Source organism: Dipodomys spectabilis, unplaced genomic scaffold (assembly GCF_019054845.1).
Source record: "Dipodomys spectabilis isolate Male_0828 unplaced genomic scaffold, ASM1905484v1 ptg000003l, whole genome shotgun sequence".
NCBI lineage: Eukaryota > Metazoa > Chordata > Mammalia > Rodentia > Heteromyidae > Dipodomys > Dipodomys spectabilis.
Window position 1 is genome coordinate 15,719,682 of NW_024870680.1, and position 13,097 is coordinate 15,732,778.

A 13,097-nucleotide genomic window follows, 5' to 3' on the forward strand; every position below is an offset into this window, starting at 1 on the left:
TTCTGTTTTTTATAATGCTACTATTTTCAAATGCTTATAACCTTTCCTAGAATCTGAAAACAATTCCTAAGTATATGAAAATATGCTTAAACATAGTTTTATCAAAGTTTCTAGAGTGTGACCTTTATCTTTTACATGATACACAGCATTCTATTGGAAAAATAATAGAATCATAAGTCAGACATTTAAGAAATCAAGATTTGAAACTATATGGGAACTAATCTGACTGACCATAGATGAATAGTTCATAAATGAGGCATAAGCTTACCTCACTCAACTATGAAGAATTTTCAATAAGTTATAAAAGGAAATATTTCAGGGCTTGAAAGTAGAAGCAATATAGGTAGCAGGAAAAATATAGTTTATTCTCAAATTCTCTAAAATTCTATAGAACATTATTAGGAAAATGGAAGTTAGGAAGAAGATCACCCTTAAAATATTAGTGCTACTGTTCACAATAGCTAGGATATGGAAACAACCCAGATGCCCCACCACAGATGAATGGATCCAAAAATTGTGGTATCTATACACAATGGAATGTTATGCAGCCATTAGAAATGACAAAATAATGGCATTTGCAGGGAAATGGATGGAGCTAGAAGGAATCATGTTGAGCGAGGTAAGCCAAGAACGAAGAGACAAACGGTACATGGTCTCCCTGATAAGTGGATGCTAAATCCAAAATGTTAGGTGATATGACAAAACTAACAGGCCTTAAGAAACAAAGAACTCCCACTCATCTGGTTGAACCACTACTAAATATCCCCATGCTGCTGATCACATATATGGTATAAAACATGTGAACACCGTTATATGTTACAGACTGTGATAGACAATTTGCTCCAGGAAAGTTAGAATGAACTTGTGACTTTAAATGAGCATCATTATTCCACAATACTGTGAAATTCCGGAAATTATGTAATCACTTAATCACAATCAAAAAAAAAAAAGAACCTCGGGGAAGGGAGGGAGGGAGGGGATGGTAGGGGGAAAACAATGGAGGGGGTAACAATGTTCAAGAGGAAGTGTACTCATTACCTCACTCATGTAACTGTAACCCTCTGTATAGTATCTTTACAATAAAAAAAAAATATATTAGTGCTAGCTATTCAGAAGAGTCTCCATTTATTTGACTAGAAATATAGCTTGACAGAGATACTTCTTCTTTTAGGCTCATTGTACCCAAGAATTCTAGCCCTTCTCCCCAGGTTCTTACCTGCCTCCACTGGCCCTCTGCTCTTGGCCCTTCACTTAAATTGTGAACTCCCAAAAGTAAACATTGTGTATATTTCATAGTTTTCAAAAACCTAACATTGCATACAACATACAGAGGATTAGCCCCTCAAAAACAAACAAAAAAAAAAAACACAGTAAAAACCAAGCCTATATTGGGGTTGGGAAGGTGGCTCAGTGGTCAAGTGCTTGCCTTGCATGCATGAGGCTCTGGGTTCAATTCCTCAGCACCACATAAGCAAAAAGAAAAAAGCCGGAAGTGGCGCTGTGGCTCAAATGGTAGAGTGCTAGCCTTGAGCTGAAGAGCTGAGGGACAGCGCCCAGGCCCTGAGTTCAGGCCCCATGACGGGACCCAAAAAAAACAAAAAACAAAAAACAAGCCTATAGTGGTAGTTCACACCTGTAACCCCAACACTTGGGAGGCTGAGCCAGGAGGATTGAGTATTCAAGACAAGCCTGAACTGTGTAGGAAGAACACAACCCTGTTCCTGTTAATGGACTGGGAATGTGACTCAGTGGTAGAGTGCTTACCTTGCATGCATGAAGCCCTAGGTTCGATTCCTTAGCACCACATAAATACAAAAATCCTGAAATGATGCTGTGGCTCAGTGGTAGAGTGCTAGCCTTGAGCAAAAGAAGTTCAGGGACAGCCCTGAATTCAAGCCCCAGGACTGGCAAACAATAAGTATTATTATTATTATTTCCCATTACTCACCTTTAGCCCCTGATAATTCCCATTATACTTTGTTTCTATGAATTTGACTACTGTGAAATCACAGTGCTACTTTTTTTTTCCCGCCAGTCCTGGGGCTTGAACTCAGGGCCTGGGCACTGAGCTTCTTTAGCTCAAGGTTAGCACTCTTACCACTTGAGCCACAGCACCACTTCTGGCTTTTTTTGTTTATGTGGTATTGAGGAGTGGAACCCAGGGCTTCATGCATGCTAGGCAAGCACTCTACCACTAACCACTAAGCCACATTCCCAGCCCCTATAGTGTTACATTTTTTTTTTCAGTGTTACATTTTTATGACTAGTTATTTCAGTTAGTGTAATGCCCGGGTCATCATCTGTATGATAGCATATCAGAACTTACCTCCTTTTTTAGGACTGGATAATGTTCCTTTTATGTCTATATACACTATTCTTTTTTAAGTTGTTATTTTTTGGGGGAGGGAGGAGGGTCCGGTCGTGGGGCCTGAACTCTGGGCCTGGGCGCTGTCCCTCAGCTCTTCAGCTCAAGACTAGCACTCTACTACTTGAGCCACAGTGCCACTTCTGGCTTTTTTCTTTTTGCTATGTGGTGCTGAGGACTCGAACCCAGGGCCTCATGCATGCAAGGCAAGTGCTCTACCACTGAGCCACCTTGCCAGCCCTTAAGTTGTTATTATAAAGGTTATGTACAGAGGGGTTACAGATATACACTATTCTTTTATCCACTCATCTATCATTGGGCACTTGTGTTACTTCCCTGCTTTGGCTGTTGGAGTAATACTACTTTGAATAACATTACACTAATGAGACCGTGCTTTCGGTTCTTTAGGAAAATACTCAGTAGTGGAATTTTAGAAATATATGTTTAATTATTAAGAAATCACCATACTGAGAATAGGAAAGTGAAACCTGTTGAAAGTGTTGGGGGTTTTTTGTTTTGTTTTTTTGCCAGTCTTGGGGCACTGTCCTTGAGCTTCTTTTGCTCAAGGCCAAAACTCTACCACTTGAGCTACAGCACCACTTCTGGCATTGTCTGTTTATGTGGTTGGTACTGAGGAATCCAACCCAGAGCTCATGCATGTTAGGCAATGCCCAGGACTGGTAAAAGAAAAAAACAAAAAACTTTATATTCTTTATTTTTTTGTGTGATTCCATCTTCTTTTCCTTATGTATGGTGTACTTAAGTGTATATCTTCGGTAGGGTTGTAAGAAGGGTACAGAACTGGAGAGAAAAAGGGTGAAAAAGTGCAGCAGTAGAACTCACTGGACACTGATGAAAATGAACTACACAAATTGTGGGTGGAGTCGTGCAGAAGGGATTGGGAGAAAGGGAACAGAAGACACTGTAGGAAAAGAAATGTACTTACCACCTGACTCATGTAATTGTAATCCCCACCGGAAGTGGCACTGTGGCTCAAGTGGTAGAGCGCTATCCTTGAGCTGAAGAGCTGAGGGACAGCGGCCAGGCCCAGAGTTCAAGCCCCACGACCGACAAAAAAAAAAAGAAAGAAAGAAATGTTGCAGAAAACATCTTAGAATAAAGTCTTTCCGTTTTCTGTGATGTATTCACAAAAGTGGAATTACTACATCAAGTGATATGTTCCAGTATATTTTCCAAAAGTATATTTTCCAAAAATGATGTGTGAATTCACATTTTTACCAGCCTTCAGGGAAAGACTGTTTCTCCATATCACTGGCACTTAAAAAGCTTTTCAATGTTTTCTGATATTGTCAATTTAAATGATGAGGACTTTGTTGGTCAGTATTTAATGGTAAAAAGTGAAAGAACACTGATAAATTTATACTTGACATATATTTGACATCAATTTTCATGAAAAATGCAACTGAGAAGTCCCTTTGTGTGAAGTTGAATAGGTAGATTAACATTCTGAAGCAATCAGATTTTAAGTGCTCTTCCTGTTTTCTACCATTTTCTTGACTAAGCAAACTAGCCAATGGCTTCTTGTTTTTTCTTAGCTTAATGCAGACATGGAAAGAGAAGAAGGAGAAGAGTTTGAAGACAATATGGATGTTTTTGATGACAGCAGTTCAAGCCCTTCTGGCACCTTAAGAAATTATCCACTCACCTGCAAAGTTGTTTACTCCTACAAGGTTTGTATTCTCCAACATATTGCTGATAGCAGATCTTGGAGACTCTGTATCTAGCCAGCCTCTCATAATGTGTCTACTTAGCATATTATATTAGATTACTTGTGTTAAAATGTCCTATACTAATCCCTTAGTCTCTGTGAGCCTCAATTTCCTTATATCATAAGGATAATATTGTAGAGTTAATATGAAGATAAATCATAACTTAAAATAATTAAAATAAATAATAAAGTAATAATTCAGTAGGAAGGCATTTAGCACGGTGCCTAGTATATTGAAAATCTTTAGTAACCAAAACTCTTCCTGTTTGACATAAATCCTCCATTAGGATGAGCCTCAAAAGGGATATCAAGGAAAATTATTTTACAAAGCAATTTTTAGGCTTTGCCTGTACTCCTAATATAACCATCTCTTATTATCTTTGTTAAGCAGGAACTTTGATAAATTTAGACTTTCTACATCTGGTTTGGTATAATTGCTCTTAATCTCTCTCACCCTTTCCTTGAAGTCCCATTAAACTTTTTACTAAACACAGAGTAAATTGAGTTTTGACCTCCAGTTGTTCTTTGTTTTGCCTCCTTCCACCCATCAGCCAGTTCTATTGAACTCACCTCCACATATCCTGAATCTGGATTCGGGAAATAGCTCACTGACAAAGTACTTGCCTCGTACATGAGGCTGTGTTTCATCCCCAGTACTTTAAAAAAAAAAGTGTATATGTATACACATATACATGCATGCACACACACAAACACACACACACACATCTTGAATCTAATCACTTTTTATTTTCTCTGCTGCTATTATCTTTGTCCACGCCATTGCTTTAGTGATGGGGAGAGGGGACTTGAAATTAGTCTCCCTCTTTCATAGTTGCCTCCCCATTGTCCATTTTTAACTCTGCAGTCAGAAAAATCTTCAACATATGAAAGAGATGATATTATTCCCTTTGCTAAAACTTCTAAGCTTTCTATTACACATAGGGGAAAAAACACAAACTCTTTCCTGGGATCTGTAACATCCAGCCTGATTTGGCTCCAGCCAGTTTCTTTGGCTTCATATCATACCATCTTCCCACCTCTCCCACTCAAAACACATTAGCTACCCTGGCTGCCTTAGGCTAAAGCCCTGATTATACTCCTTTGTACTTGAGATCCTTTCTGCCTAGACTTCTATTTCCCCAAATCCTAGTTTGCTGCCCACTTCTCACCATTGGAGCTCAGCTCAAATGGTGCTTCCTGAGGCCACCCCTAACCACTTAAGGAGACTGCCAACACCTCAGTTGCTTCTCTGTCCCATTGCCCTCTTTTACTTACTCTGCATAGTCATGTTTTATTAATGATGAGAATTCATTCTGAGGGAGGCAGCATTAAAAGATTTTATTATCACGCACCTATCAGAGTGAGCTTACATAAGCCTAGACACTATAGCCTACTATACATCTAGGCTACATAGTAAACATGCATTATTACCGTTCATCAAACCATGATCAAGCAATGTGAGATTAAATAAAGCCCAGGAGAAAATGATGAACTGTGCATGAGATATATGAGGCTGCTGTACTAGCATGCTGTTTCATAAGCAAACATTTTTTGTAAGTAGAAAGATAGACTCAAAAATGATAAAAGTAGATGGATACCATTGGTTCACACCTATAATCCTAGCGCTCAGGAAGCTGAGATCTGAGCTAACCCAAACAGAAAAGTCTTAGAAATTCCTATCTCCAAATAACCAACAAAAAGATAACTGGAGGTGTGGCTTAAGCAGGAGTACTAGCTGTGAGTGAAAAAGCTAAGTGAGAGCATGAGACCCTGAATTCAAGTCCTGGTACCAACACAAATAAATAGGTGCTTATATATCCATCCATACATATATACATATACACATGTACATACACACATACATATATACATACATATGGGAGACGGAGACAGACACACTGACTTGAGGCCAAATCATGATTCTTATGGCCCAGAAAAGGTCTGGATTCATCTGGTGAGGCCATTTTTAATGATCATAAGAAAAGATTCATAATTTTTTTTTTTCGGTCATGGGCCTTGAACTCTGGGCCTGAGCGCTGTCTCTCAGCTCTTCAGCTCAAAGCTAGCACTCTACCACTTGAGCCACAGTGCCACTTCCAGTTTTCTGGTGGTTTATTGGAGATAAGAGTTTCATGGACTTTCCTCCCCAGGCTGGCTTTGAACCACGATCCTCAGATCTCAGCCTCCTGAGTAGCTAGGATTACAGGCGTGAGCCACCAGCACCCGGCTAAGATTCATAATTTTTAATCCTGTTAGTATCCTAAGGAAATAAACCACAATAGAGTATTTTAGATACAAAAAAAAAAAATTGGGGGATCAGTCATGGGGCTTGAACTCTGGGCCTGAGCACTGTCCCTGAGCTCTTCAGCTCAAGGCAAGTGCTCTGTGGCTTAAGCCAGAGCACCACTTCTGGTTTTCTGGTGGTTAAATGGAGATAAGAGTCTCACAGACTTTCCTGCCTGGGCTGGCTTTGAACCATGATCCTCAGATCTTAGCCTCCTGAGTAGCTAGGATTACAGGCATGAGCCACCAGCACCTGGCTACAAACTATTTCATTCTAATATACTCTATAAAAGCTCAAAGTTGAAAGTCTAAGAAGAGAATAGTTAAATAAATTATGATCACAAAATACAATATTATTGTGACAATTATTGAAATTTACATTAATGAATTTTTTGGTAAGAAAAGTATACACTGAGCCAGCACTAGATTGCTGAGGCAAAAGGATTTCTAGGCTAGCCTGGACTACATACTGAGATCTTGTCTCAAAATAAAACAAAAAAGGCTGAGGGTGTGACTCAAATGGCAGAACACCTACCTAGCAAGTGCAAGGCCCTGAGTTCAAAAAGACAGGGTCCTAATGGCTCACTTCTATAATCCTAACTTTTCAGAAAGCTGAGACCTAAACAATTGAGATTCCAATTAACCAGCAAAATGTCCAACTGAAGGCATGATTCAAGTAGTAAAGCCAAACCAAGTGAGAAAAAAAAAAAAAAGCAAAAGCTTGAGGCTCTTGAGTTTAAACCCTAGTACCAGACCAAAACAAAAGTGAAACTCTTAATATCATAATGTCAAATAAAAAAGTAGGATATCAAATTATATGTACCTCAAAGATCTCAACTGTGAATTATGTTCAGCTTGTCGACAATGAACATGTACTGCTTTGAAAATCAGGAAAAGTGTATTGTAAAGTACAAGAAATTCAGAAAGATCTGGGTGGAAATGAACTTCTGGCTGTCACTGGATATTAGGACTTAATGGAAACATTATGGGACCATGTGTAAATTTTTAAATAATTTTTATTGAGATTAAGTGATTATATAAATTTCACAAATTTCACAGTATTGTGGGATAGTGATACTTAAAGTCACAAATACAGGCTGGGAAAGTGGCTCAGTGGTAGAATGCTTGCCTTGCATGCATGAGGCCCTGGATTTGATTCCTCAGCACCACATAAGCAGAAAAAGCCAGAAGTGTCACTGTGGCTCAAGTGATAGAGCACTGGCCTTGAGCTGAAGAGCTCAAGCACCCAGGCCTAGAGTTCAGGCCCTACACCAGACCAAAAAAAAAGCCACAAACACTGTGTGTATATTTAATAGCCATTTAGTGACTACTTACTAGCTATTGTTGGGATGAGAGAAGAAATACAGTCCCCACACTAAATAGGTCATCCTTGAAGCAAGGCCACAGGGCAACAACTAACTGGAGTACTGTGGTAGCTTTTGTTGCAGAGATCTAAAAAATCTAGGGACAGAAGGAGCAAAAAGCAAGTAGCTCATGATGAGTGATCTGGAAAAGTATATTAACATCCCAAGTAATAATAATAGCTGTTATTTCTTCAGTTCTAATTTCTTCAATAACCCTGTAAGCAAGAGATTTCCTTACCTAACTACCTCATATACCAGCAATACTCACTTCTAGGCTCTGGAACATAGCAGTGATCAAAACAGACAAAAATTTCTTCCCTGGAGCTCGACTACAAGAAGAAAATAGAAAAAAAAAGGAAAATGGAGGCTAAAAGACATCTTATGCCCACTTGCACATAGAAACAGACTGAAATGAAGCTGGACTTAACACCCACAGCAGTCAGCCTTTCATCAGATAGGAATGATGAAACAGAGGAAAAACATTGGATAGCCAGTAGAAACACAGAGGCAAGGAAGAACACATAGTATGTCAGAGGACAGGGGAAAATGTGCTGGTCCAAAGCTTTAAGAGGCCTACCCACCAGGGACCTTGTGGGTCTTGAGTGCACAAGTTGACTTTTTTAAATAAAAGAATAGGTCATCGGTGTATGGGGATAATGCTGCCAACCCATAATGCCTACATCTGTTAGACAGCTAGTGCTGCCAGTCTGGACAACTTACATGGACCGCCATATTTTCACAAGGGCAGCAGTGTGTTTAAAAAGTACTCTGGCCTGGAGCTGGGAATGTGGCTTAGTGGTAGAATGATTGCCTCTCATGCATGAAGCCCTGGGTTTGATTCCCCAGTACCACATAAACAGAAAAAGCCAGAAGTGGTGCTGTGATTCAAGTGATAGAGTGCTAGACTTGAACAAAAGCAGCTCGGGGACAGCGCCCACGCCCAGAGTTCAAGCCCCAGGACTGGCAAAAACAATTTTTTTAAAAAGTAATTTACTTAAAATTTAGGCCTAGGATATTTCCTAGGCACCTATCTTCAAAACTGTGGCAGGGGTTGGGAAGAGATTATTGGGGTTTGAACTCAGCCTAGCAGTCACTCTGTCACTTGAGCCCTACCTCCAGCCATTTTTTACTTTTTTTCAAATACTGTCTTGATCTTTTGCCTGGGGCCAGCCCACCCCAGGATCTTTCCGCCTACAGCTTTTCATATAACTGGGATCAAGGACATGTGCCACCACACTTAGCTTGCTATTGGTTGACAAGGGGTTTCAAGAACTTTTTACCCAGGCTAACTTCAAACCAAAATCCTTCTAATCTCTACTTCCTGAATATCTGGGATTATAGGCATTAGCCACAACTCCTAGCCCTTCAGTACAGCATCATCTAGAATCTGGGATTTGATTAAATGTTTTTCATGTTCACGATATGGGAAGTGGGTCTTAGAAAGTGACCTTATTACTGTCTCTTTGCCTGTGCACCTCAGGGATAGTTTACATTTTGACATTGTGAGATTTGAAAAACTATATGGTCTCAGATGATACTATTAACTGATCTTGGGATTTGGGGAAATACTGTTTGTGTGCTTATTAGAGAGCTAGAAGATAACCTACAAGTCCTTGCCTGTTCGTATGATAGACAAGTCTCTTTAGAAAGCCTTAAGACTTCCCAGTGCCTCTTTGGAGCCTCTCTGAGTTTTCTTCTCCAGTCTTGAGGGCATATCTAGTAGCTGGTGCTAGCAGGGATCATACAACTGTCCCAGGATGAACAGAAGCACCCAAGTGGATCAGCCAATCTCCACACTCAGATTGAAGCAGAATCTAAACCTTGAACTCATCTCAGTCATTGCTTTTCCCACATTTTTCTTCTTGGTCACTGTTTTACAGTGTTTCCAGATCACTCATTGCTCAAGCTAGTGTCTAATCCATGCATACAGTACATTGCATTTTACTGCATGCACCTCTGTAATAGCCTCTGACAGCCATTCCATTCCAGTGCCTTCTGTGCCTGTGCTTTCCAGACCATCATGGTTTATCCACATTGACGCCTCCATCCTCCTGAGAATGGCAGGGTTGTCATTTGGAAGACATGAAGGCATCAAGTCGCGTAGCTTACCAGCCAGACACATGGGTTGGAGCTGGACCCTGAGTCCTCTACTTCTATCATAGTGTTTTGCTCACTGGATCTCATCACCTTTTAAGAATTCAGTTTCTGTTACAGTTTTATTTTGTTTAGTTCTTTGAAGTAAAATTTCATCTCATTATGAGATTTTTGCCATGTTAAATATTTTGCTTCTCCAAATCATTTCAGTATTTTGGTCTCTGGTTTTTGTTATGACCAGCTTACATCTGCTCTTTATCTAACCTTTTTAATTTTGTCCATGACCATCCTACATTGCAGGCTTCTCAACCAGATGAGTTGACCATTGAGGAACATGAGGTGTTAGAAGTGATTGAAGATGGAGATATGGAAGACTGGGTAAAGGTATATTCCTTTGCTCATATCGCCCCTTCTTGTGACATTTTTAGGAGTTTTGGTTCTTGTTATGTCCTGTCCAAATTGTGTATGCAGACCTGTTTGCCCTTGTGTTTTACCCAGGCTCGAAATAAAGTTGGCCAAGTGGGTTATGTGCCAGAAAAGTACCTCCAGTTTCCCACCTCGAACAGCCTACTGAGCATGCTGCAGTCCTTGGCTGCTCTGGATAGTCGGTCACACACGTCCAGCAATTCCACAGAAGCAGAGCTCGTTTCAGGCAGCCTCAACGGAGATGCCAGTGGTAAAGACTAAAACAAGGCATTCTTTATCTGGTCCCATTTAGACTAAATTGTGTTGGCTGGGAGGTTAAAAGCATTTGATTCCCATCCTGTGATGATTTCCTGTATTCAATCACATTTTGTCCTGTACAGAAGAACCATAAAGTTGATATTCAGTGGGCAGAAATCTTACTGCTTTACATTACCCAGCCTGTGTGATGCTCTTTAGTTGTCATGGGAACACAGGAGAAGTTGCAGCACATTCCACTGTTAGTATTCTCACCAGATTTGTCTCTCTCTCCCTCCTCAGTCTGTTTTGTGAAAGCACTTTATGACTATGAGGGACAGACAGATGATGAGTTGTCTTTTCCTGAGGGAGCAATCATCCGTATCTTGAACAAAGAAAACCAAGATGATGATGGCTTCTGGGAAGGGGAGTTCAACGGGCGGATTGGAGTTTTCCCATCGGTGCTAGTAGAAGAACTTTCAGCCTCAGAGAATGGTGACACTCCATGGATGAAAGAAATTCAGGTACATGAGAGGGAAGATGAATTAGAAGATAAAAAACTTATCCCAAGAGGTCTGTTGATCCAAACATAAATGGTCTATAGACTCTGCCTCACCCTCCCATCTCATTCCATCTCTGGTTGCCTGGGGTCTGCAAAAGTGAATTTGGGAAACCAGAGACTTAGCTCAGAAAGTCAGGGACTTGTCTTGTTCTCCCATTTTCTGTTACCTGAATCCATGTACCAAAATGCTAAATTACATATAACACGTGAAATATTGTTTTGATGGAAAGGAAAAGAAGCAGGAAAGGGATATGTTGCCTCTGGTTGATTTATGTGGTACAGCTGTTAGTTGGCTCCTCCTCTCCCTCACTATGAGAGCCTCTATCCCACACTCAGGTACACCCTAGGCTTTCTTCCTTGTAGGGACAAGTGCCTTTACAGGAAATTCCTCATTGGGTCCACTTCACTTATCCTTTTGGGGGCTCTGTCATAGCAGCTTGGCAAGTGAAGGAATAAGGAACATGTTTCTAAGTCTTGTTTGCATGGTAATTATGACTCCTTAGCCTTATGTGTAGAAAACCTAGGGAAGTCAATTATCTTATTTATCACCAATTTTATCTTTACATTCAAAAAAATACTTTTTTGCATTTTGCTCATTTTTCAGCTTACTGAATTGGCTGGATTGGTTTTTTGGGTTTTTTTGGGGGGGTCCGGTCGTGGGGCCTGAACTCGGCCTGGGCGCTGCCCCTCAGCTCTTCAGCTCAAGGCTAGGCTCTACCACTTGAGCCACAGCGCCACTTCCGGCTTTTTTTTTTTTTTTTTTTGCTCATGTGGTGCTGAGGAATTGAACCCGGGCCTCATGCAAGGCAAATGCTCTACCACTGAGCCACTTTCCCAGCCCCATGGATTGTTACAGTGACAAAAAATGCTAAAGAATGGTTTAACTTGGTAACTGTTTAAGATAAACTAAAATTAGCTAAAGGTGTAACTAAAATAAAAAGACCCTTCCTAGCAGGTACAAAGAACTGAGTTCAAAAAGGATAAAAACAGGAGGGTGGGAGGGGGGGAGTGGGAGATGGGAAGGGGAAACAAAGGAGGCAACAATGCTTGATAAGAAATGTACTCATGGGGCTGAAATCTGAGGATCACAGTTTAAAGCCAGCCTGTGCAGATAAGTCTGTGAGACTCTTATCTCCAGTTAACTACCAGAAAACCAGAAGTGGAGCTGTGGCTCAAAGTGTTAGAGTGCTAACCTTGAACAGAAGAGTTCGGGGACAGCACCCAGGCCCAGAGTTTAAGCCCGATGATCCTCCCCCCAAAAAAAAAGAAAGAAAGAAGAATGTAAATGGAATAACTTTGACCAAAGTACATTTTATATGTAAATACCACAGTGAAACTCATTTGTGAAATTAATTTTTATGCTAATAAAATTAAAAGAAAAATGGACTATAATCAGTAGTTCATAATGAAATCTATTAGAGGGAAATTAAGTGTGACAAAGAAGTAGGTTTGGGTGGTTATTTTAGGCCCATTTGCTTCTAATGAGGCTGACAAGCTTTAACACTTATAACTTAGCACCAGAGAAAAGGTACATGGGCTGAGCAGCAAAGGAGCAACCAAGCTGCCCTTCCTGAGTCTGTCCTTCTTCCTGTAACTTTGCCTCCCTTGCTGCAGATCTCGCCTTCCCCCAAGCCAAATGCCGCCCTGCCTCCGCTGCCCTTGTATGACCAGCCTCCCAGCAGCCCTTACCCCAGCCCAGATAAGAGGAGCTCACAATTCTTCCCCCGATCTCCGTCAGCAAATGGTAAGGGTCTCCTGGCACAGTCTGAATGTGTGTTTACCTCAGGAATCCAAATCAGCAACACAAATAGATTGAGTCTCTTTGGTTCTCTCCCTTAGAAAACAGCCTTCATGTTGAATCACCAGGATTCTCACAAGCATCAAGGCATACTCCTGAGACCTCGTATGGAAAACTGCGTCCTGTAAGTTTCCTAATGGTCAGGGTTATAGATTGCATAATTCTTCCAAATCAAAAGTGAGGAACTTATGTTTTAGTGGCCCCTGTGTTCCTGATTCTGCCAGAAAAGGGTTAACCACTCA

At 40.7% G+C, this 13,097-nt stretch overlaps 1 protein-coding gene across 5 annotated transcripts in view; it reads left to right on the forward strand.

The window, feature by feature from the left end:
* Fchsd2 (FCH and double SH3 domains 2) overlaps positions 1–13,097 on the forward strand; it is a 250,079-nt gene that overhangs the window by 233,618 nt on the left and 3,364 nt on the right. For all 5 annotated transcript variants that reach the window (XM_042687508.1, XM_042687523.1, XM_042687500.1 and 2 more), the window contains 6 exons: positions 3,922–4,056; positions 10,136–10,219; positions 10,334–10,511; positions 10,799–11,019; positions 12,672–12,801; positions 12,897–12,979. In XM_042687508.1, the coding sequence (XP_042543442.1) occupies positions 3,922–4,056; positions 10,136–10,219; positions 10,334–10,511; positions 10,799–11,019; positions 12,672–12,801; positions 12,897–12,979 (831 nt within the window). The remainder of the gene's footprint in view (positions 1–3,921; positions 4,057–10,135; positions 10,220–10,333; positions 10,512–10,798; positions 11,020–12,671; positions 12,802–12,896; positions 12,980–13,097) is intronic.